Source organism: Spea bombifrons, chromosome 1 (assembly GCF_027358695.1).
Source record: "Spea bombifrons isolate aSpeBom1 chromosome 1, aSpeBom1.2.pri, whole genome shotgun sequence".
Taxonomy (NCBI): domain Eukaryota; kingdom Metazoa; phylum Chordata; class Amphibia; order Anura; family Pelobatidae; genus Spea; species Spea bombifrons.
The window spans coordinates 72,532,052-72,557,436 of NC_071087.1; the positions used below are offsets into that span (position 1 = coordinate 72,532,052).

Sequence of the window (25,385 nt, forward strand, 5' to 3'; positions counted from 1 at the left end):
GGAGGGGGGTTTTAGCACTGCTGAAGATAAATTAACAAAAAAAAAAAAACATAAGATGGTAGTGCTCACATATAGGGAATAGGAATGCAGTGATGAATATAAGAATGGGATGGGAATGTATATGTGTACACATGTTGTCATATATACAGGTACATATAGATGAACATGGTGCACTAAAAATACAGTACATATAGCAGGTGGGGGGGTTATGTAAAACCTGTGTAGTGGGACAGGAAACCCAAATCGACATTGAGTCCTCTATTCTTGCTGTTGAATAGTTGAATCATTCTGACTTCAAATGTTTGTCTTTCTTTGGTATTACTGAAGTCCCCTTTCAGTACTTTGATTTTTAGGTCCTTGACAGAATGGTCATTTTGCGTGAAATGGTGTCCCACAGGGGTGCAGTAGGAATTTTCCTTGTGGTGTTTAATGGAATGTCTGCGCATGTTCATTCTTCCATTTAATTGCTGGCTGGTTTCTCCAATGTAGCATCCTAGGTCGCATTTAGTGCATTGTATCATATACACTACATTGCTAGATGTGCAAGTATATGATCCTTTAATACTGTAGGTCTTGCTGTTGTGGGTGGCTATGTTGTCTGTGCATATGTGTTGGCACAGTTTGCAGCGGGGCCTTTTGCACGGTGTGGTCCCTTTTTCTTTATTAATTCTGTCGATGGGTAGTTTCCGGTTAATTAATTTTTGTTGCAGGTTTGGTGGTTGTCTGAAGGCCAAAATGGGGGTTTCAGGGAAGATGTTTTTTAGTGTCTCATCTTCTGCTAGCATTGGCTGTAGGTCTTTGATGACTTTCCGGATTTCTTCAAGCGCTGGGTTATAGGTGACTACAAGTGGTACACGTGTAGAGATTCTTTTTTCTCTATATTGTAGCAGGTGTGTGCGTGGAACTTTGAGAGCAGAGTTGATTTGTTTGTTGATAGTTTTTGATTGGTAGCCTTTCTGTTTCATAGATTTGGAGAGGTTGTTTAGATGCAGGGTGCGGTCGTTGGGGTCAGAGCATATTCGATGGTACCTGGTTGCTTGGCTGTAGATGATGCCCCGCTTAGTATGGGAGGGGTGAAAGCTGGATTTGTGGCGATAGCTGCATCTGTCTGTGGGTTTTCTGTAAAGAGAGGTGTGGGTTGTTCCATTGTTACATCTTACTGTAGTGTCCAGAAAGTTTACGGATTTTGTGGAGTACTCCATTTTTAGTTTAATTGACGGGTGAAATGAGTTAAAAGAGGCATGGAATTGTTGCAGTTTTTCCTCGCTTTCGGTCCAAATGATGAAGATCGTCGATGTATCTGTAATATTTGTGTGGTTTGGTGTCTTGTGTTTCAAGGAATCTCTGTTCTAGGTCAGCCATGAAAAGGTTGGCATATTGAGGTGCCATCTTCGTCCCCATAGCCGTCCCCGTGATTTTTAGGTAGATTTCATTGTTGAAAGCAAAATAGTTATGTGTGAGGATGAATTTTATCAGTTCTGTGATGATTTGGGGGTTGTATTTTTGGTTGTCAGGCCTGAGAGAAAATGTGAACAGGCTTTAATGCCATCGTTATGTGGAATGTTGCTGTACAGGGATTCCACATTCATGATTACTAGGATGGTGTTAGCAGGGAGGTTGGTGATTTGATTGAGTTTGTTGAGGAAGTCAGTGGTGTCTTTTATGAAGCTGTTTGTGTTGATGACAAGAGGCTTAAGGGTGTTTTCGACCAGTCCTGAGATCTGTTCTGTGAGTGTGTCCATACCTGTAATTATAGGTCTGCCTGGATTACCTGCTTTGTGGATTTTGGGAAGCATGTAGAATGTACCCATGCAGGGGTTGGTTGGTATAAGTGATGCCAGTTCTGGCTGTAGCCCCTTAGGGAAGGATTTGACGAGCTCCTTGAGTTGTAAGGTGTATTTTTTGGTGCAGTGCTAAAACCCCCCTCCACATTCCCTACTCAGAACATTTATGACCCTCTAGAGGGACACATACTTTTACAACATCTCACCCTCCCTTATCAGATCTGGGTAGTAAGCACCCCCCCCTCACCTGCCACACTACATTGAATTCTATGTGTCGTTTTGCTCAGATATGCTTTAGACTTGAGAAAGGGAGAAGAGCTCCCGAAAGCTTGTCATTCTAAAATTCTGTTAGTCCAATAAAAAAGGTATTATCACAAGATACTTATTCCATCTGTTATTTGATATATATATATATATATATATATATATATATATATATACATATGTATGTATGTATGTATGTATATATATATATATATATATATATATATATGTATGTATGTATATATATATATATATATATATATATATACATATGTATGTATGTATATCCCCTTCGCGACCTTTGCCGGTTCAGGACCGTCATAACAAGAAGGTCACTAAATGACCTTTGACGGTCCTGAATCGTCAAAAAATTAAATAAGCTTAGAAAGTGATCAAGGATCACTTTCTTCGCTTAAACGGCCTTGCTGCAATGCCTCGATGTCGAGGCATTCAGCAAGGCCGAGATCGGCATCGGGGGCCATGTCTGGCCCCTCCCCGGGGCGTCAACAGCCGCCATACATTGTATGGCGGCGGACGCCCGTTTTAAAAGCGTTTAGGAGGCGATCGCCTCCTAAACTTAAATGGTGTCGCTGGAATGCCTCGATCGGGAGGCATCCAGCGACACCAAACACTTACCTCCGGGTGGGCTGTGACCGCTCCGCAGCCGCCGCCATCAAGCAAGATGGCGGCGGCCCGGGAACTACAACAATAAAGACGAAAAAGTTCGCTAGAGGGTCTCCAGACCCTCTAGAGAACTGGCTCCACTTGCTGGTTGAATACAGGTACTGCATTCAACCATGCAAGTCAATGGAGCCCAGCTTTCTAATCACTATGTGATTAGTAAAATATTCAAAAAAAAAAAAAATGGAAAAAAAAAATGTGCTAACATTTAAAAATAATTATGCAGTGATGTCACTAGATGAACCATCGAGTACCAGCAAAATTTGTAAAAAAAATATTAAAAAAGTATTAAAAAAATAAAATAAAATTAAAAAATAAAGTTTATTATTTTGAGCAAGTGCTAAAATTTCTCAAAAATTTCAACAAAGAGTTAAAATAAAAGCACTTCAAATACCCAAGGGGTGTCTAATATATAAAAAAAATGGCTGATGGGGTAAATTGGAGTGGCCTAGCTCAAAGATAGGGCATAGTGTACCTATCCAAAATGACTGACCAAAATGGAGAAAAAAAGCGCACTTCCCAAATGTGGCATTTTAAATCTGAAACAACCCAACAAACCCATGCATGTGGGGTATCACTGCACTCAGGAGATGTTCCTGAACACACATTGGGGTGTTGTTTGACAGTGACATATACCAGAACCTGTATATCTATAACTAAAGTACAATTTGTGTGAAAAAAAAATAAAAAAAATTACTATTACAAAGTTTGACAAAGTGTAGTTCTATAATTGGTGCATGGAAAGGGTTAAAATAACAGCATTTGGAATACCCTGGGGTGTCTAGTTTTCAAAAATATATGGTTTGAATGGGTTAAATTGAGTTAACCCGCTTCAAAGATATTCCAAAGAGGAGAGGGAGGCACAATGACCAAATGACCACCTGAATTACGCATGCCCCAAAAGTAGCCTTTTACCAGCCAAACAATCCGACAAACCCATGCATGTGGGGTATCGCTGTACTCAGGAGATGCTGCTGAACACATATTGGGGTGTTGTTTGACAGTGACATATACCAGAACCTGTATATCTATAACTAAAGTACAATTTGTGTGGAAAAAAAAATAAAAAAAATTACTATTACAAAGTTTGACAAAGTGTAGTTGTATAATTGGTGCATGGAAAGGGTTAAAATAACAGCATTTGGAATACCCTGGGGTGTCTAGTTTTCAAAAATATATGGTTTGAATGGGTTAAATTGAGTTAACCGGCTTCAAAGATATTCCAAAGAGGAGATGGAGGCAGACTGACCAGATTTGTTAAAAAAGATTTGGAAATCATAAAACGCTGCTTGTACTTATTGCCCTATAACTTACAAAAAACAGCAAAAAAACATAAAAACATTGGGTATCTCTAAACTCAGGACAAGTAGTAGAATCTATTTAGCTAGTTTTTTTACTTGCTTTTTTAGGTGAGTAAAAGATTTTTCAAATAAAAGTCATAAAATTTGTTTTTTTTCAATTTTTCACCATGTTTTTTTTATTTTTTTTATAGTAAATAAGATGATACGATCAAAATAATGGTATCTGAAGAAAGCCCATCTTGTCCTGAAAAAAACAATATATAACTTATGTGGGTACACTAAATGGGTGAGGAGAAAATTACAGCTGAACACAAGCACCACAAAAGTGTCAAAACAGCCTCGGTCCCACAGGGTACAAAACGAAAAATGAGCCCGGTCCTTAAGGGGATAAATATATATATATATATATATATATATACATATGTATGTATGTATACATATATATAAATATATATATACATATGTATGTATATATATACATATGTATGTATGTATGTATGTATATATATGTATGTGTATATATATATATATATATATATATACATAAATATGTATGTGTATATATATATATATATATATATACATACATACATATGTATGTGTATATATATATATATATATATATATATATACACATACATATGTATGTGTGTATATATATATATATATATATATATATATATATATACACATACATACATACATATGTGTATATACATATATATATTCCAAAAATAGTTACCGGCACTCCCGGGACTTGGTTTCAACAAATCTCTCAAAGCTCTGTGTTACAAGTCAACGTTTCAGTCTTTTATTTTCAGACTTTCATCAGGAGAATGCATTAATGATTATGTGCAAATGATTTGTGTGAAATATACCCTCTATACCCTCAGTGCTGAATTTACATGTGATTTCCAGTTGATCTATACATGCAAAGCTGGGTTTGTGTGTTAATGTGTTGAGCTATTCCTGCTATGCTATGTTTCAATACATTACTTATGTATACCTGCAAATATAGGGTTTGTATGTCTTATTCAGTTGATCTATACATTCAAGTGATGGTTTGTGTGTTGTTTGATCTATATCTGAACTACAGGGCGTAAGTAAACGAGAGGTATGGCTTAATGAATGAGGGGACAAAGGGACTCTGGGGATAATTACAAGGGAGAGGACCTCTCAATGTCATGGTAGGGTCAAAAGGAGGGAAGATTGCACTGACTCTCACAGTCTTCCCCTAATCTGCAGTCAGCGTGGCAAATATTTTTTGGGCCTAAAATCTCGGAAACTCTGAAATGTATCAAAACTCAGTGTTAGTATTTTAAGGAATTTTAATTGTTTATCTCTTGTAAACTTTCTCTCTTGTTTCTGTACCACCTTAACCCTTCTCTTGTCATTAACAGTAACCTTCCTTGACTGCTTAAGCTCATAGCCCGAGGTCAAGGAACCCAACACCAAGCTTAACCCCCACATATAAATAAAGACACAGACACCTTTAGTGGGGGAAAAGGGCTTTTGGCCACAGCTTTATTAGAATTTTACATAAACATTCCCCAGGCCAGCGGTACAACATATAACCCATCCTAAAATGACCTGCCAGCTGTTAAGCACTAAACCCAACAGGCAGATAATTACCACACAAACCAAGAGTCCTATTCCCGTAGATGCCATAAGCTGCCCACAGGACACGCCTCCCCAAGCCCATTATGGGCAAACATACCATGCTTATTTGAAATCTGTGCTGGCCAGGGGACCCAGACCGCCAACGCGACCCAGGACCAGAATCATTCTTAATTCTATGAATCAACTCAATTGTTCTTACCTGACCCGGGTCGTTACCACCGGCATGAATTACCAAAATGACATTAGGCGGCACCAACCTGCGCAACAAATGTAACTCACGGCTGATCCCAGCGAAGACCCCGAAACCATCCTCCAACGAATACGAACTCGGTCATAAGGGAAACTTAAATTACGGCCATAGGCCGGAACCTGCACGAGTTATACCATCTGCGTGGCTCTCATTATACAACCAACAAAGTCCTTGTTTCGTGGATGCGGTCGCCCCACGAAAGGTCAACGGGCGGGCAGGCGTCATGAGTAACAACCAGAGATTGCCATCCTGCATATAAAATCTGAGACCCGGACGCGTCCGCCATCTTCTGAGAAACTGCTGGTCATACATGAACCAGCATTGGTATCCATAAACCTTATAAACTCGCCAGATTAAATAAAGATAAGCGAATAAAGCTGGACTGCGGTCAGGGGACTTCTCACACAAAATAGCCACAAAGACAGAAAAACCCTGCAAACAGTTACCGAAAGTCCATGGAAGCTGCTTAGCCTTATCCTTGTCATCTAAACTATCAGGTTGTCGTGGCCTGTCCACTGACTCTCTATCAGGGGGAACTAAACTCAAAACATCCACAAACTCTCCATTCCAGACTTTATTCTTAACCTCAACAGGTACATGAATACCTAAGGGGGACAATTCACAAGCAAGGGGATTTATCTGACCAACAGGAGGCAAGGGAATGGAAGTAAGCCGTTCAACCACCGTCTAAAGCATTTGCACCAGCTCACTACCCTCAGCCGACAAACCACTAGCAACAAAACCCCACTCCTGGACACCATAACCACCAAACTCACCCACAGGACTAGAGCCTGATGGACCCGGAAAGTGCTGAATGCCAGATGTGGTCAGTGGCGCCTCATCCCGGACGTGTAAATCAACTGCATGCCCCTGAAGGGTTGCTGCTGCTGTGTTGCTCCTCCTCCTAGCCGCTCTGGTGCCAGAGCGCTGCTGATGAGGAGAAGAAAAAGCCATCCGGCTGTTCAACGGATGCTCAGGACGATCCTCAGCCACTGAAGAGTGCAGTGGCTCCGCCTGCCGTCCTGCAGACAAGCTCAGATGCACATCGTCGCTCTGCGATTGACGCACATGCGCACTCGCTGCCGTTCTGGACCGTGTCATGGAGAGCGACGGACGAGGGCTGCGTGAACGCCCCTTTTAACTCTGCGTGTCATGTGGAGCGCGGCCTCACCACGTGGAAGCCCGGTCCCGCACCGGAGACAAAGGACTGTGCGGCCCGTCAGGAGTTGGTGGCAAGGAGCTGCCAGGTGACGTGGAAGGGAAGGATGAAGCGTCTTCAGCTGGAACAGCCGGGACGGGCTCCCTCGTGAGAGCACCTCGACGACAATGAACCGGACAGGGGCTGAGCCGAGCAGGAGGCCTGGAACGCCTTCTCGTCTTGCCTCTGGATCTGGTCGCAGGATGGTCAGCAGCAGGTGGGTGTTCTGCTCCACTCTGTGCTTGCTGAAGCAGGTCCTGTAGGGATAATCTGCAGTTAGCTGCAGCATAAACTCGCAGCAACTCCAGCATCTGGCCAGTCTCCATTGAATGTGATTTGTTCCTTTCAGGGACGCTGCAATTCTGACACGAACGTCTGCAAGGTAGCTGGTGACAAAGGGGAAAGAGGTAAGATTCACCTCTTATCCCCAATATAACCCTAATAGCTGCAACAATGTTGCAGCTACCCACCAATGAAAAATGGACCCTGACTTATGCCCTGGGCATGAGCCAGCAGTCATGACCCCCTTCCCTATTGGCCCAGGGGGCCCCTTTCTTTTTAGTAACCCAATTTCTATCTTCAATGATTGACTTACATACAATTACTTTCCTATTAGCACACCCATTTATCAAACTACCACACCAAAAACAAATACAAATTATTTTAACCTATTCAACCTCTAATCCAGCATCCTCTTTGCATAAAAGTGGCAGACCCAGACCTAAACTCAAGGCATTTCAAATGTAAAATATAAATCTTTTTTTTAACGTTGCCATTATCAATTTTTAACATATTTTCTTAAATAAATCCTGACAAAGATTACTTTCTATATCCTAGGTGCGAAAAGAGTATGGGAGATGTTTACGTGCACAGTGCTGTAGTGGCAAAAGTACAGAAAATTCAGTTGTTTCAGGGAAAACATCCAGTTCTCGTGCACCTAGCCGATATTCTACTGGCTCACAGGTAAATTCACAGGTACTTTTTATAACCATTATAATGTTTTCTGCAAATGGGGACAGTTAAAGTAATAAAAAATAAAGGTTGTAAATGTAATGGATGCGAGTATGCAGTTTACAGTAGTTAATTTAACAAATTAAATCAACCTTATGTTATTTAATAGCCTTCAAACTGTGTCACATGCGTGTTAATTCTAACTTTGTTATTCTTCCCTATATCATGTTTGCAGGTAAGTCAGATGACCTGCAAATGGGCAGTAGAAAAATACTGTGACTTGCTGTTTTAGTGTTAAAACAAAATATATTTTTAATCCCAATGTTAAGAAATACCTAATGTTTTTATGTTTTTCCCCTTTTTTTGTAAGTTGTAGGGCCATAAATATAAGTAGCGTATTGCTCATATTCTATTTGGAACAACTTTAAAGCCAACCAATTAAATTTACCCCATCGAATCACATACTTTTTTAAAGACTAGTGTCGGGCTCTAGCAGGACTGGTTGGGAGCATAGAGCAGGGTGGCCCAGCATGAAGGTAGGTACAAAAGACAAAGTACAAGAGGCAAATCCGATTCAGGGCATGCAGCGAAGGTGCAATAACCGGAAACGAGCAGGGTCAGGAGAAGGGAGAAACACGAAGTCCAGAAAACAATGCCAAGGTCAGGTGCTGGGAGGTCAATCAAATAGCAAGGGCTGAATATGAAAAGAAACGGGTCAGAGCAGGGCTAAGGGAACCAAAGAGCTCAATAAATAAGCACAGACTGAAGGGTGTGCAGGGTTTTTATAATCCACAGGTAAAGTCCCTCCCACTTACCCCCAGGTGTTTCTGCCCTCACCTGTGAGGTTATGAAATCCCCCTAAGGGATTACCAGCCTCTCTCTCCGGCTCCCCTATCTCCACCAATGGGATGGTGTCCACAGAGGCCAGGACACTTCCTCCTGCTATCCCCACCATGGGGGTGCGTGTGGGTCACGGTACGCTGTCGTTTGTTCCCCGCGGACGCCCCAGGTAAGAGGCGAGGGGAAGGCCCGGAGGCCTGACAACTAGACACCCCAAAGTATCTACGTTCGCTTTCTGCACCCAAACGGCTTTGCTGTAATGCCTCGACCTCGAGGCATTCAGCAACGCCATGATCAGCACCAGGAGCCATGTCTGGCCCCTCCCCGGGGCGTCAACGGGCGGACGCCCGTTTTAAAAGAGTTTAGGAGGCGATCAACGATCACCTCCTAAACTTAAATGGTGTCGCTGGAATCCCTCGATCAGGAGGCATCCAGTGATACCAAACACTTACCTCTGGATGGACTGTGACCGCTCTGTGACCGCTACCGGTGATCTTCACCATCAGGAAGATGGCGGCGGCCCGGGATAAAAAAATAATAAAGATGAAAAAGTTCGCTAGACGGTCTCCAGACTCTCTAGAGAACTCTGGCTCCACTTGCAAGTTGAATACAAGTACTGCATTCAACCATGCAAGTCAATGGAGCCCAGCTTTCTAATCACAGTGTGATTAGTAAAAATAAATTAAAAAATAAAATAAAATTAAAAATAATTAGAAAAAAATAGTAAAAAAACCAGTAAAATGTAAAAATAATTTCCCACTGATGTCACTATCAGGGGAACCTTCAAGTTTTTTTAAAAAATTGTTTTAAAAAGGCAAAAAAAAAATATATATATATATAAAAAATATTTTTTTTTGAGCAAGTCCTAAAATTAGCACATTAGCTTAAAACAATTCTCGCATGGAAAGAGTTAAAATACTGGCATATTAAATGCCCATGGGGTGTCTACTTTTAAAAAATGTATGATTTGATGGGGTAAATTGAATTGGCCGGGTTCAACAATGTCCCAATTAACACGGGGGGAAGGATGGCCACACATCTAATTTCCAATTAGAAAAATGCACACGTACCAAATGTGGCCTTTTAGTTCCCCCAAAAAAATGACAAACCCATGCATGTGGGGTATCACTGCGCTCAGGAGATGTTGCTGAACACATATTGGGGTATCGTGTGATAGCGGCATATACCAGGAGCTGTAAATTCATACAAAACATAGGTGTGTGGGGGGAAAATACACACAAAAGAATACTACTGCAAACTTTGAAAAAATTCTGGTGGTAAAATGTGTGCATGCAAAGAGTTAAAATACCAGCATTTAAAATACCCTGGTGTGTCTAGTTTTCAAAAATATATGGTTTTGTTGGGCACACTGAAATGGCCCGGCTCAAAGGTGTACCAAATAGGGCATGGGCAGTGGATCCCCAAATGCCAAAGTTCAACATTGAAAAATGAGCATGTCCCAAATGTGGCCCTTTTGCCCCCAAACAGCCAGGCAAAATCAGTGAGGTTTCGCTGTACTCAGGAGATGTTGCCGAACACATATTAGGGTGTTTTGTGATAGTGACATATACGAGAACCTTTTAATTCATACCTGAAGTAAAATGTGTGTGACAAAACAAATGCAAAAAAATGACTACCACAAAGTTTGACAAAGACTGGTGGTAGATATGGTGCATGGAAAGAGTTAAAATACTAGCATTTGAAATACCCTGGGGTGTCTAGTTTTCAAAAATATATGGCTTTATTGGGCATACTGAAATGGCCCGGCTCAAAGATGTACCAAATAGGGCATGGGCAGTTGATCGCCAAACGCCAAAGTTCAACATTGAAAATGCGCATGCCCCAAATGTGGCCCTTTTGCCCCCAAACAGCCAGGCAAAATCATTCATGTGAGGTATCGCTCTACACACATATTGGGGTGTTTTATGATAGTGACATATACCAGAACCTGTTTATTCATACCTGAAGTAAAATGTGTGTGAAAAAACAAATGCAAAAAAAATTACTACCATTAAGTCTGACAAAGGCTGATGGTAGAATTAGTGCTTGGAAGGGGTTAAAATACTAGCATTTGGAATACCTTGCGCTGTCTAGTTTTCAAAAATATATGACTTGATGGGGTAAATTGCATTGGCCGGCTTCAAAGATACCCGAAATGGCACATGGGGGGAAGAATTACCAGATTTGGAAAAAATGGCTTTGAAATAGCAAAACGCTACCTGTACTTATTGCCCCATAATGTGTAGAAAAAAGCAAAAAAACATAAAAACATTGGGTATTTCTAAACTCAGGACAAATAGTAGAATCCATTTAGCAGGTTTTTTCATTACCTTTTATAGATGAGTAAAAGATTTTTCAACTAAAAGTTAGAAACAGTCATTTTTTTCTAAATTTTTCACCATATTTTATACTTTTTTTAATAGTAAGTAATATGATACAATCAAAACAATGTCTTCTAAAGAAAGCCCTTCTTGTCCTGAAAAAAACAATATATAATGTGTGTGGGTTCAGTAAACGGGAAAGAAGAAAATTACAGCTAAACACGAGCAGCGCAGAAATGTTAAAACGGCCATTGTCACGAAGGGTACAAAAAGTAAAATCAGCCTTTTTGGTATTTTAATACTTTCCATTCTACCACCAGCCTTTGTGAAACTTTGTAAAGTGTAATTTTTACTTATGTATAGGTTTGTTGGGATATTTGGGTGTTAAAAGGCCACATTTGGGACATGCACATGTCTGTTTTCCAACTTGGAATTTTGATATCTGATCTCCCTGATCTGTCTCCCTGTTCTTTTTAGACATCTTTGAAGCTGGCTAATTCAATTTGCCTCCACAAAACCATATATTTTTGAAAACTTGACACCCCAGCCTTTGGCAAATAAGCCATGGGCTCAGGATGTACATGGTATTGGATCAAAATCCCAAATTGAAGAAAGTGGAAAAAAAAGTGAAATGTGCACCCAAAATTATTTAATTAAAACCAAAAAAGTTATTTAATGTTAATAATCGTATTTATGTAATTATTTAATAATATATGGCCATCAGCCATAACATTATGACCACTGAAGTGAATAACACTGATAATGTTGTTATCATGGCACCTGTCAGTGGGTAGGATTTTGGCTACAAGGGAACAGGAATTGTTTCCTTACAAACAAAGACTATTGGAGCCATAGTGGGTATACTCTACAATTTGATGTATTATCCAGCCCGCATATGCCGATTATTTTGGGAATGTCTTGGCTGCAACAACATTATCCCAGCGTTGACTGGAGAGAAAGACAGATCAGATGGCATGGAGTAAAAAAAACTGTAGTAATACCCCTACAAAATTAAGTCTTGTGTTGGAATTACCTACAGAAGACCCATGTAACCCAGTACCCTCTCAGTACTGGGATTATTTGTATGTTTTCTCAAAAAGAAAAGCAGAAGCGTTACCTCCACATCGAGCATACAACTGTGCAATATAATTACTACCAGATACTACTACTCCTACGGGGCATACCTACCCATTGTCCCAACATTGGTAGAATACATAGAAGAAAGTTTAGAGAAAGGGTTCATCAGACCTTCAGCTTCCCCAGCAAGAGCCGGCTTCTTCTTTATTGCAAAAAAAAAAAGGGATCTCTGTGACTCTGCATCGATTTTAGGGGAGTAAACAAAATAACTATAAAGATCATAACAGATCTTTATGTCCAACTCAAACATGCTACCATATTCACTAAACTTGGCCTTATAGGATCTAGAATCTAGTTTGTATTCAGGAAGGAGACGAATGGAAAACTGCTTTCAATAACAGGTATGGGCATTATGAATACCTTGTTATGCCCCTTGAATTACGTAATGCCTCGTCAGTGTTCCAGAACTTTGTGAATGACCTCTTTCGTCTTATGGTCTAACTGGATTACATATTGATTTATTCAAAGAAGAACATTGTCAACATTTAAAACAAGTGGAAAATTTGAATTCGAACATTAGAATCTTTTAGAAGCTTTTAATTGCATTGTGTAATTCAGTTAACGACAGCTTTCTGCTTAAACCCACTTGATGATCAGATCCCAAAACATTAGTTATAGCTCCCAGAGTATGTTTTAAAAAGGAACAATCTATAACTTTCTTGTTAAAAAAGTTTTGTTAAAACTCTTGTGACACGTGTAAAAGGCCCACAATGGAATTGCTGGCTGTCATTTTGATGGCTAGGAGTTCACGATTACCAACGTCATAGTTCCGTTTGGCTGCGGAAAAGCCCTATGAAAAGAAAGCACAGGGATGGTACTTGTGTGATGTGGTTTGTTCTTTGAGTTGTGACAATACGACCCCTGCGACGGTCTCGGAGGCATCGACCTCCAGGAGACCGGACGGCAGGTAAGGGAACTCTTTTGGGAACTCCTGCATCGACGGTTAACCCTTGATTTGCCCGTCGAGGAGTCCCCAGAACTGATCTTCCTTCCCCTGTGTCGGCGGTCAGTCTGCCCACTGCCGGCACGGAAAGAACGGAACTGATTCTCGGGTGCCCGTGAACTGCAAGCGGTAGTTCGCTCGCCGACCACAGGACCGGAGATAGTAGTATCGGGTCCCTGTGATCTGCGAGCAGGCCCCCGCCCGCGTCCGACAGGTCCTGAGGATGTGACAGTGAGCATGTGTTTCAGAGACTCTATGCATCACTTCCGGAGACAGCAACCAACCAGAGTATTATCTGAAGTCATCTCGGAATAATGGAGGACCCAGCGGCATCATGGAAGGTTGCAGGAGGCAGTTGATTGCATGGAGCAGGTAAGTGTTGCGTCTGACAGTGCCCTCCTACAATGACTGCACTAGATGTAGGGCAAGAGGGATGGGCATGGTGGAAGGCAAGGACTAAAGCCGGAACATGAACATGGTACCACCATGATAGTATTGCAGTTACAGGAGACAGGTTGGTAGACAAAGTCCATGGTTTTGTGTTCCTAAGGTTGTGGTGGATTAGTTTGAGAGTCTAATAGACCTGTGGTTGCAAGATGACCTCTATTAGCTCTGGCACGAACTGTACAAGAAATAACTTATTGTCTAACATCCTTTAGAAGATCAGACCACCAGAAGTATTATTCTACTATATCTTTTGATTTAAAAAAAAAAAAAACTCCTGTCACCCGTAAAGAAAGAATGTCAGTTCGGACAGAGGGAGGAACATATATTTTATTGTCTTTAGAATAAAACCCTAGACCAAAAGCTAAATGAGACATTTTGACTACTTCTTCGTTATCAATCAGAGAAAGGGCATCAACCTTATAGGGGCAGGAGGGCAAAGGGTATGTAGTTGGAAACAAAAGAAAAACAAAGATATTAATAATTTCTGTAATCAGATAAGAAGAACCTTGCAAAAAATGGCTACATTCTTCCAGGGTGGACTTTATAGATAAAAGCTCTTTATCTGTCATGTTATTATTTAGTTTTATTATTATTAGTTTCAAGGAAGTTACCAAGTAGACATGTGGAATCTGTCTTTAATAGGAATTTTGTATGCATTTAAATACACAAGACTTTGGCTGGGGGTAGGTGATGGACAGTGCCCTTACACTAAAGAAAAGTGATTTGATCATTGGATTGCCCAGGGGCTCATATTTGACTGGCTTGACCATTTTTTAAATGTTAAGCCAGTTTCATGCCTTGACCAGCTCTAGAGCAAGACATATTTCACAGGGATAAGGCTGTATTCTAACAGCTTGGTCTCCCTTATAGAGATCCCTTAGATTGTAAGCTCACAGGAAGGGCACTCATAAGCCTGTCATTCCTGCAAGAAACCTTGTACAAAAGTACAATTAGGTTAGATGGCAAGCTCATGCGCAGGGTTTCCAACTCCTAATGTGTCTGTACGTATTAATGTATATTTGTTATGTATATGTTAACTGCCTCTATTAAATTGCACAGCACATAATTTGTTGGCTGAAGCACTAGGGGCTTACTGGCCCTCGAAATAGGGGCAATTGCCCGCCTTGGCTGATCTGAGGTAGGAGCACGGCAGACAAGACACATGGTGTAACCTGAAAACAGTCTCAGGCTCTGTGCAAAGTGAATAATTAAATGTGTGCTACAGGCAGTATATGTGTATGTTAGCTATTGTGGGACTCTCTGACACTGGAAAGGTTAACCTATCTAGATGTCTATCAGACAGTCTGGCTGTACTGTACTTTTTGAAATATTGGTGGTCTGTGAAAGGGATTTCCTGCTATATGTCTGTGTTGGCCATATTTATTAACCTATGCTTACTTTGCTTGTATATTGAATTCATGGTTATAGCATGATACAGGTCATTTAGTGGACACCACACACATATCCCTGATATGCCTTTTACCCCCATATACGCCACTCCACCCGACTTGTCCCCCTGCTTCAGACTCCCTGGTGTCTAGTGGGGGCAGCTGGTGGACTTTGCGCGTTATGCATAGACAACCCCGGCTTCTGCCCGGCACTTCCGCCGGGGCTTCTACGCTGGAAGTTTAGGTAGATGCAGAGGTTGTCTATGCGCATTACACAGATGTTCACTGGATGCCAGAGAGAAGGATCCAGGTCCCCTGTAGCACTGCAGGCGATCCTCCTCTCTGGCGTCCAGTGAACATCTGCGCACTGACAACCTCCGCAGCTAGCCGGAACATCCGCAGGGGCTTCTATCCGCAGGGGCTTCTATGGCAGAGCACCTGAAGGTCATGTCACGCTAGCGCTCTGGCAGAAGTTCCATGGAGCAGCGGATGTTCACCGGCTGCCAGAGAGGAGGCTGCAGGGGATCTGGATCTTAGTCTTGTAGTCGAATGTAGACAAGGGGTATTTTTCAGAGCATTTGACAAAAAAAACCTGGTCTTATATTCGCGAAAATACAGTATTATATATAACTTTATATTAATATCTGTAAGAAATCATTTTTATACTTTTATTTTGTTCTGCACATGTTAGGCCTGAATGCAACTTGAGTGCTAGGAACCAGTGGCGTCGCTACAGGGGGGCAAGGGGGGGCAATTGCCCCCCCTAGGTTAATCCTTGCTCCCCCTGTTGCCCCCCTGCCGAAATTGGAATAAAGTCGCAATGCGACTCTAAATCCCGTCTTTTTTTTTTTATTTATTTTTTTAATGTGGAGGAGAGAGAGGGTGCGGCCCGCGTAAGATCGGCAGCCAGGGCAACCGATCTTACTTGGGCCGCACCTCGAGCCCTGCTACTTACCTGTGGGAGGGTCTTCTGTACTGCATAGAGGAAGCGGAAGCTAGCAGTGAACGCAGAGGGAGGCCGCGCCCCCTGCTGAAGTCTGTAAGCGGCATCGAGGAGCTGCAGTGCAGGTAAGGGGGTGGGGAGGGTGTTTGAATGAGTATGGGTGATTGAGGGAATGAATCTGTGAATGAATGAGTATATGAATGAATGTGTGTGTGTGTGTGATAGCATGGATGTGTAAGTGCTGGAACCTTGGCATGATGGAACTGTGATTGCTGTTAGCAATCACACTCCTATCATGCCAAGTCAGCCAGTACATGCTGAAACCTAGCTAGCTGCCCCCCTTGTGTATTGATGCTGCCAGCATTATGGGGTCTGCACATCACTTACAGCCACCCTGTACCAGCATGTACTGGCTGACTTGGCATGATAGGAGTGTGATTGCCACCAGCAATCACAGTCCCATCATGCCTAGGTTCCAGCATTTACTGGTTGGATGTGTAAGTGCTGGAACCTAGGCATGATGGGACTTTGATTGCTGTTAGCAATCACACTCCTATCATGCCAAGTCAGCCAGTACATGCTGAAACCTAGCTAGCTGCCCCCCTTGTGCATTGATGCTTCCAGCAGTATGGGGTCTGCACATCACATACAGCCACCCTGTACCAGCCTGTAGTGGCTGACTTGGCATGATAGGAGTGTGATTGCTAACAGCAATCACAGTCCCATCATGCCTAGGTTCCAGCATTTACTGGTTGGATGTGTAAGGGCTGGAACCTAGGCATGATGGGACTTTGATTGCTGTTAGCAATCACACTCCTATCATGCCAAGTCAGCCAGTACAAGCTGAAACCTAGCTAGCTGCCCCTTGTGTATTGATGCTGCCAGCAGTATGGGGTCTGCACATCACTTACAGCCACCCTGTACCAGCATGTAGTGGCTGACTTGGCATGATAGGAGTGTGATTGCTAACAGCAATCACAGTCCCATCATGCCTAGGTTCCAGCATTTACTGGTTGGATGTGTAAGTGCTGGAACCTAGGCATAATGGGACTTTGATTGCTGTTAGCAATCACACTCCTATCGTGCCAAGTCAGCCAGTACATGCTGAAACCTAGCTAGCTGCCCCTTGTGTATTGATGCTGCCAGCAGTATGGGGTCTGCACATCACTTACAGCCACCCTGTACCATCATGTACTGGCTGACCTGGCATGATAGGAGTGTGATTGCTAACAGCAATCACAGCAACCACAGTCCCATCTTGCCTAGGTACCAGCATTTACTGGTTGCCTTGGTATGATAGGAGTGTGATTGCTGTGTGGGCAGTGTGGACGCAACCTGTGATCTATGCCTGTAATTTAGGGGGTTTTAAATATACCTTTTAATGACGTGTTTTTATGTGAATTCCAGTTGATCTATACCTGCAAAGCTGGGTTTTTGCGTTATTCTGTAGAGCCATATCTATATATTTCCATACATTATTTATGTATACCTGCAAATACAGTGTTTGTATGTCTTATTCAGTTGATTAATACCTGCAATGCTGTTTCCATGTATTTATTTGATCTATACCTGCAATGCTACGTTTCATATACTATTGTATACCTGCAAATGTCTGATTCTGTTTATTTGATATATACCTTCAGTGCTGAGATCACAAGTGAATATCAGTTGATCTATACATGTAAAGCTTGGTTTGTGTGCTAATGTGTTGATCTATACCTGCTATCGGCAACTGGGGCTAATATTAATATATAAATGGGCAGCAGGGGCATCAATACACAAGGGGCAAAACACTAAGGGGGGTATAAACGACAATGCAGTGTGAAAAATCCATCCTGATGTAGACGTCTGTGACGTAGATTGCGTCCTGCTGTTTGTGTGTTTTTGGTTATCAGTGTAGCAGAGCCTGTCCTCGGGTGTGTGTGTATAGGTGTTGGTGTGGCAGAGCCTGTCCTGGTGTGTGTTTGGGTGTTGGTGTGGCAGAGCCTGTCCTGGTGTGTGTGTTCAGTTGTCAGTGTGTCAGAGCCTGTCCTGGTGTGTGTGTGTTTGGATGTGGGTGTGGCAGAGCCTGTCCTGATGTGTGTGGGTGTCTGTGTGGCAGAGCCTGTCCTGGTGTGTGTGTGTGTGTTTGGTTGTCGGTGTGGCAGAGCCTGTCCTGATGAGATAAAATGCCCTCCTGAAGTTGTAGTGACTTCAGGGGACAAAACGTTCAAGGCCCTGAAATCATTTAGTGGAAAAGTTATTTAATATTTATTTCAAGGATTAGTCGCACTCAATTGTGGCTTCAGGCTTCCCATGTTGAATGATCAAGTATTATTTTAGCCCAATAACAAAAGTATAATTCCATAGCACATTACTTTTGGAAATTATGAATGCCCCCCAGTTTGACTGTGGTATCTTGTGTGCCCCCCCATATATTGTTTCTAGAGTCGCCACTGCTAGGAACATATGTTATCAATTATGTTACTTAGCTTAGAGGGTCTTCTGTGGAATGCCGGTGTATCATATGACTGCTCCAATAGGATTCCTTAACGTATACCCTAACCAAATGTAAAAGGGTATAAATAGGCATGATTACAAGGACAAGGTCTCTTTATACGCTCTCACCTTCATCTTACCAAGAATATTGAGCCTAGTACCTTTTATCACCATTTGTTCCAGCATCGGTACTAGTAGTCATCTACTGGAAGGCACAGAACAACCCGTGATCGTACTGAGAGACCACAAAAATCTGTCATACATCGAAAGTGCCAAGAGATTACGTCCACGGCAAGCACGGTGGTCACTCTTCTTCAACCGGTTCAATTATTACATCACCTACAGACCAGGCACCAAAAACGTCAAAGCCGACGCCCTATCCCGACAGAACCTACGAGACAAACACTGCGATGAACCCATCATACCCTCTACACGTCTTATCGCCGGCCTGTCTACGTACACGATGAGCAGAATCCGCATGTCCCAAGGGACCGTTCCTACTTCTGGACGTCCTCCTCCGTTCCGTCTCTACATCCCTCCCAAGTATCGCGCGGACGTCCTTCACTGGGGTCACAATTCCCTTCTCGCAGGACACTCAGGTTTTCGGAAGACGGAATACCACATCTGACAGTTGTTCTGGTGGCCATCCCTTATCAGGGACATACGGTCTTACCTTGCCGCCTGTCAGAAGTCCTCTCGGAAGCGCCCTCAAGGTCTCCTGCATCATCTTCCCGTTCCCACGGTTCCCTGGACACACGTGTCTCTGGACTTTGTTGTGGATCTACCCAAGTCGCAAGGGCACACCACAATCTTGGTGATTGTCGACCGATTCTCCAACCAAGCACATTTCGTCGCCTTACCATGCCTACCCTCTTCTATGCAACTGGCTGACGTCTTCCTCAATGACATCGTCTGCCATCACGACCTTCCTCTCCACATGGTGTCTGATCGTGACACGCAGTTCGTATCCCGCTACTGGAGACACCTCTGCCATAAACTCGCCATACAGCTCAATTTGTCGTCTGCTTATCACCCACAGACAAACGGACAAACAGAAAGAACAAACCAAACCCTCAAACAATATCTGAGGATGTACAGCAACGAACGCCAGAACAACTGGTCGTCTCTCCTCCCGCTCGCTGAGATGGCTTACAACGGGTCACTACATGAGTCCATCGGCTGTACCCCGTTCTTTGCTGCCCTGGGTTATTACCCTGTCATTTTACCACCTCCGTCTTCTCATTCCTCCTCTACAGTGCCGGCGGTCGACAGTTGTGTGGCGGACATGGACATTGGCAGTCTCTTCGAGACGTCCTCTGTAAAGCCCAACTCCGCTGTAAGCGGTTTGCTGACGCCAAGAGATCTCCTCCTCCGGATTACCATGTAGGGGATCGGGTGTGGTTGTCGACCTGCAACATCCGTTTACGCCAACCGTCCAAGGCTTTGGGACCCATTTCATAGGCCCTTTTCACAGGCCCTTTTCACATCCGCAAAAGGCTCAACGACGTGACTGTGTCCCTTGACCTCCCGCCTACCATGCGGATTTTACGGTCCTTCCACGTTTCTTTACTCAAGCCTTACGTGTCCAACCAATTTACTGTTCCGTTCCGGCCTCCTGCTCCGCTGGACATTCAGGGTCATGAGGAGTACGTTGTCGACCGGATCCTTGATTCCCGTAGGGTGCGGAACGGCCTGCAGTACCTCGTGGCGTGGAAGGGTTACGGTCCTGAGGAGCGGACGTGGGTGACTGCTCGGTTTGTTCACGCCCCTCGTTGCGTCACTCGTTTTCATGCGCTCTACCCCCTTCGGCCTGCTCCGTCGCGCTCAACCACGGCCGTGCACACGCATCCGCGCTGCGGACCTAATGCCGCGTCCTCCACGCATGGCGTGGCCTGTGACGTGAGTACCTATCTCCTATTTAAACCCCATTTGTATTCCCTATCTTTGCCCGTTCTAAGCGTTATTAAGCTTTTGGGTGTGCTGTTTTCTTGAACTTCCTATATCTTTGCCTTGTGTACCGACCTCTTGCCTGTTAACTGACCTCGATTCTACTCTGCCTGCCTACGAACCCAGACCTGTTTACACGTTGTTGCACCTGATCTACCTGCCCTGACCTCGGAATAGTTTGACCTTGCTGCCTGTTATTTGCCCTCGAGTACGGACTCTTTACTGGACTTCCCTTAGCAGTGCTTATCTGCATAGTCGGATCCACCTCATCTACCTTACACCGTGACACCTGTGAACTGACCTGGCTTGTCTGACTACCTGCTCCTGCTGGGACCCCTGGCTTGTCTGACTACCTGCTTCGTTAACTGACTCGGCTTCCCTGACCATTCTGTTGGATTTAACCCCTCCTTGGATTGTGTTTGTAACGGGTTCAGCAAGAGAGCTGTAGTAACTCCCAGAGATCACCCACATGTATCCTCCTTTTGTCCCTGGAATCACTTCCAGCACCAGCCAGCATGCGCACCTTGGAACCCTGCTATGTGTACCCAATAAGTAGACACACAATTACCTTGAATTTAGTACAACAGGAATGAACAGTTTATTGTAGTAAAACATAGACTCATATAGCCACAGAACTTCATTAACATAAATTAACAGATACATGTATTCAACCCAACCTTTAATCCCCAATCAACAATCCTATTGATGGGATTAATTAAACAATGGAGTTCCTGCCTGTTTGGCAGCCAGGCTGGAGCCATCTCTGACTACCTTGGGGCCTTGTATGACAGGTCATTCTGTCACAGTGTTCATGCGGTCTGCAATTGTACCAACTATTGCCTACCTATATTCTGTCTTCACGGTGGCCCCCTCACTGTTGGGATTGTCTAAATCCTGGATTATCGCTGTTGGAGTTATTCTGCCCAGAAAACCTCATGTAGGTACTTGTGCTTTTGTTACATTATCCCTTCATATTCACCCAAGCACTAGCCAAGATCGAAGTGGTGGGACAACAGGGGTCCATACTGACAGTTCCAGTTGTCAGCGGGCATTGCCGCAATTCCTAGCCGCCGTACAATTCCATGAATTCATGGCTAGGTCCCGGTCAGCCGCCAAGCAGGAGGGAAGTGGAATCTGACCAGCACAAGGGGAACACCTAGTCTAGTCTCGGCTCATGTTTCTTGAGGGGAAGGTAGTAGCATGGCCGATAATAAAGCGTGAGGTTCACTGGTCAGAGTAATAGAAGAAGCCGACTTTAACAGATATACCCATTCAGGGTACCAAGAACCGTTAAAGAGGGAACACCAGAAAATGTCTGGATCCCGTTACATTGGGCCTTTGTGCAAAAGACATAATAATTCTAAGTAATCTTCAGCTTTATTAAATATTTAAAGCTAAATCTTTCTAAAACCCAAATGTTAAACTTAGGGTTCGCTCAGAAGATCGTTATCTTGAATATCAGAAACTATGGCCGTGAGGGATGCATAGGCCATATGGTATACTTAGTAATTAAACTGGCTAGAACAGAAGTGATGCAATACTTCTACTGTAAAATAGCCCCATATTATTATCCCTCCTCCACCAAATTTTACAATTGGCACAATGCAGTCAGGCATGTTCTCCTGGCATCCACCAAGCCCAGAACGCTGCAAAGAGAACCATGGTTTTTAACTCCACACAACCCATTTCCACTGCTCCAGAGTCTAGTGGGGGTGTGCATTACACCACTTGATCCGACCCTTGGCATTGTAGTTGGTGATGAGGCTTGTTATACAGCTGCTCTGCCATGGAAACTTATTCCATGAAGCTCCCGCCACACAGTTTTTGTGCTGATATTAAGACCAGTGGAAGTGTGGAACTTTACAGCTATGGAATCAGCAGAGCGTTGACAAAATATACGCACCAATTTTACAAGCTGACATAGCAAAACATCTACCACCCCCAATTATGACTGACTATATGAGTATCATACCATAGTTAACTTTTATTCCCTGAATTTGGGACAATATTTTTGTTTTGGAAATCTACTATCTTTGATTTCTCGGTTACCTAAAATCCACCCCTAGACAATTCAGCTACTAGGGACCACCCACGTTTATCATCTTTCCTACTGGCTACAATAGTGCCCCCCTACTGGGCTAAGGAGTGCATATTTGCCGTTCACAAAGAAGAGCCTGATTCTTCTCTATACGTGTTTGGCTGTTACTATTGTTTGTAAATTTCCCCTTTGTACTGTTTTAAATACCAATGTGTGTGACTGAGACCCGTACTCCGACTGAGTATCTCTGCTGCAGAGATCTTCCTTGTACCAGTGGGCTAGGCTTAGCTAGGGGTCCTTTGATGTCTACGGCAATCCGACTAAATGGCTTCCCAACTACAGGTAAAGTTTTTTCCCTGATATCCGATATCTTCTGGCAAACCTCGCAACTCTGGCAATAATCACGTGCAGGGCCGGCCTTAGGGGTGTGCGACCTGTGCAGGCGCCATGGCAACAGGGGCGCCTGCCCGAGACTTAAATTAAAGAATTTTTTTTTTTTTTAACTTTATTTAACATCCTCCATATTAAATAAAGTTGTGGGGGCAGGGAGAAGGGGCGGGGGGGCAGTGAGAAGGGGCAGAGGGGGGAGGCGGTGAGAAGGGGCAGAGGGGGGCAGTGAGAAGGGGATGGAATGGGGGGGCACCAAAGGAGTAGTCCGCACAGGGCGCCAGAACACTTAAGGGCGGCTCTCACGTGCATCTTCAGAAAGGACCGGCTGAAGGAAATTCTGGTTCAGGTGGTGTGAGGTCCAACATATTCCCAAATTTCCTGCCAGAGAAATATAGTGTCCGATCCTCAGCAGTTCAGTACGATTCCTGTGTTGCTTTTAAAGGAAATCCAACAGACTTGAATTTCCTTTATAATGGTTGGCCCACGCCATAGCTGGGACCAAGTTTGTCATTTGAGTTCTCTGGGATGCTAATAGTGCCATCATGAGAATATAGTATGGCTTAAGTATCTCTTTAGGAAGGAATTGGAAACTGTCCTTGAAATTATTTATTTTGTGGTTTCAACCACCACAAAACATCCATGTCCTCTACAGTTTATGGGATAAGCATTACACACCCTATAATGCTTGAACTTGTACAAAATTCAAAAGAGACTGAATTCCGATGACCCTTAAACAAGATTTCAAGTTACTTACCGGGGCCATCTAAAATCATTTCTTTGGGATTAGAGGGATTATGCAGATAACAAACAGGGAAAAGGCAAAAAAGTGGAATACCTAAATAATTAACCCTTTTTTATTTTTTGTGCCCTTTGTGACTAAGGCTGTTTTAACATTTTTGCGGTGACCCTGTATCTATAATTTTCATCTCTCTGGTTAAGTATACCCACACAGGTTTTGCTACTTCAAAACATTACCCCCCAAAATATTGTAATCCTGTCCCATGTCTTATATGCGCCATCTTTGAAGCTGGTCAGTTTAATTTACCCCTTTCAAATCATATATTTTTGGCAGACACCCCAAGGTATTTCAAATGCTGGTATTTTAATACTTTTCATGGACTAATTCTGTTACCAGCCTTTGTCAAACTTTGTGGTAATAACTAATTTTGTGGTTTTTACACAAATTGTACTTTAAGGTATATATTTATAGCTCCTGGTATATGTCATGGCCTCCACAATATGGGTTCAGCAACATCTCCCAAGTACATTGATACTCATGCATGCTGTGATGGCGCCCTGTCTCCCAACTGGGTACCTCCGTCAATAGTGCTTCCTAGCTCTTACAAGAACTGTATACTGGCCCTCTCCATCACCCAAATCCCTAGGGTGAAGTACAAGAACTGTTTATTCAGAGTCACACACAGGGTATTTAATATAGACATAAATGAATTTTCAGCATAGTGGAATACGATGGGGGGTGTTTGATTTAAACAACATCTTAGTGCACCATGCAGGGGACCTGGATCTCCCTCCTGTGTTATGCCCCCCCCCAACTTACTGGTGCTTCTGAGTCCCCGGTGCTTAGTTCGGGCAGCGTGTAGAGCTTTACGCGATTCGCATAGAGCTCTACATGCTGCCCGGACTAAGCACCGGGGACTCAGATGCAGGGGACCTGGATCCTCCTGTGTTATGCCCCCCGCCAATTTACCGGTGCTTCTGAGTCCCCGGTGCTTAGTCCGGGCAGCTTGTAGAGCTCTACGCGATTCACGTAGACAATTTACGCTCAAGTGCGTAGAGCCCCGGTAAGTTTGGAGGAGGGAGAGGGAGGGAGTGTTAAATGGGGGGCATAAGGCATTTCTGGAGGCAGAGTGCTCTGTGAAATGCCTTTTAACCCCCTTAATGCCACTCTGCCTCCAGAAATGCCTTTTTAACCCTCTATACGCCACTCGGCCTCCTGAAATGCCTTATACCTCCCTATATGCCACTCTGCCCCATAATATGCCTTTTTTTTAATTTTTTTTATTTGTTTGTTTTTTGAGTATAAAATACAACATAAAAAAGGAAATACAGTACAATATTTGGACAAATAACAAAACAAGGTACAATTAAAAAAATTGACAAAACTGAGACAACAGTTATTGTGGATTCCCTGATTCCATAGATTAAATATACCGAATATGTAAGTATGGACTCATTTGGGGTTTTCACATTTACATATTGGTGTATATATATGTTCCATTATCGTTACTAAGATATATTGGCCTTATTTGTTTCCTTAGCCTATAGCCAGGGACAAAAGAAAAGTAGATCTAAAGTATTTAGTCAGACTTATTTCTAATCTAGTTTGCCGTCTGAAATGAGGTTGATCCACTTTCCCATATTTCCTGATTTTTAATAGTACCGTATTGGCCCGAATATAGGCCGCACTTTTTCCCCCCACTTTAAGTCTTTAAAGTGGGGGTGC

The 25,385-nt window shown here is 43.2% G+C and overlaps 1 protein-coding gene across 1 annotated transcript in view; it reads left to right on the forward strand.

Moving 5' to 3' along the window:
• ADGRL3 (adhesion G protein-coupled receptor L3) overlaps positions 1-25,385 on the forward strand; it is a 792,897-nt gene that overhangs the window by 656,917 nt on the left and 110,595 nt on the right. Inside the window, exon 21 of the mRNA XM_053463509.1 lies at positions 7,936-8,061. Coding sequence (XP_053319484.1) covers positions 7,936-8,061 — 126 coding nt within the window. The remainder of the gene's footprint in view (positions 1-7,935; positions 8,062-25,385) is intronic.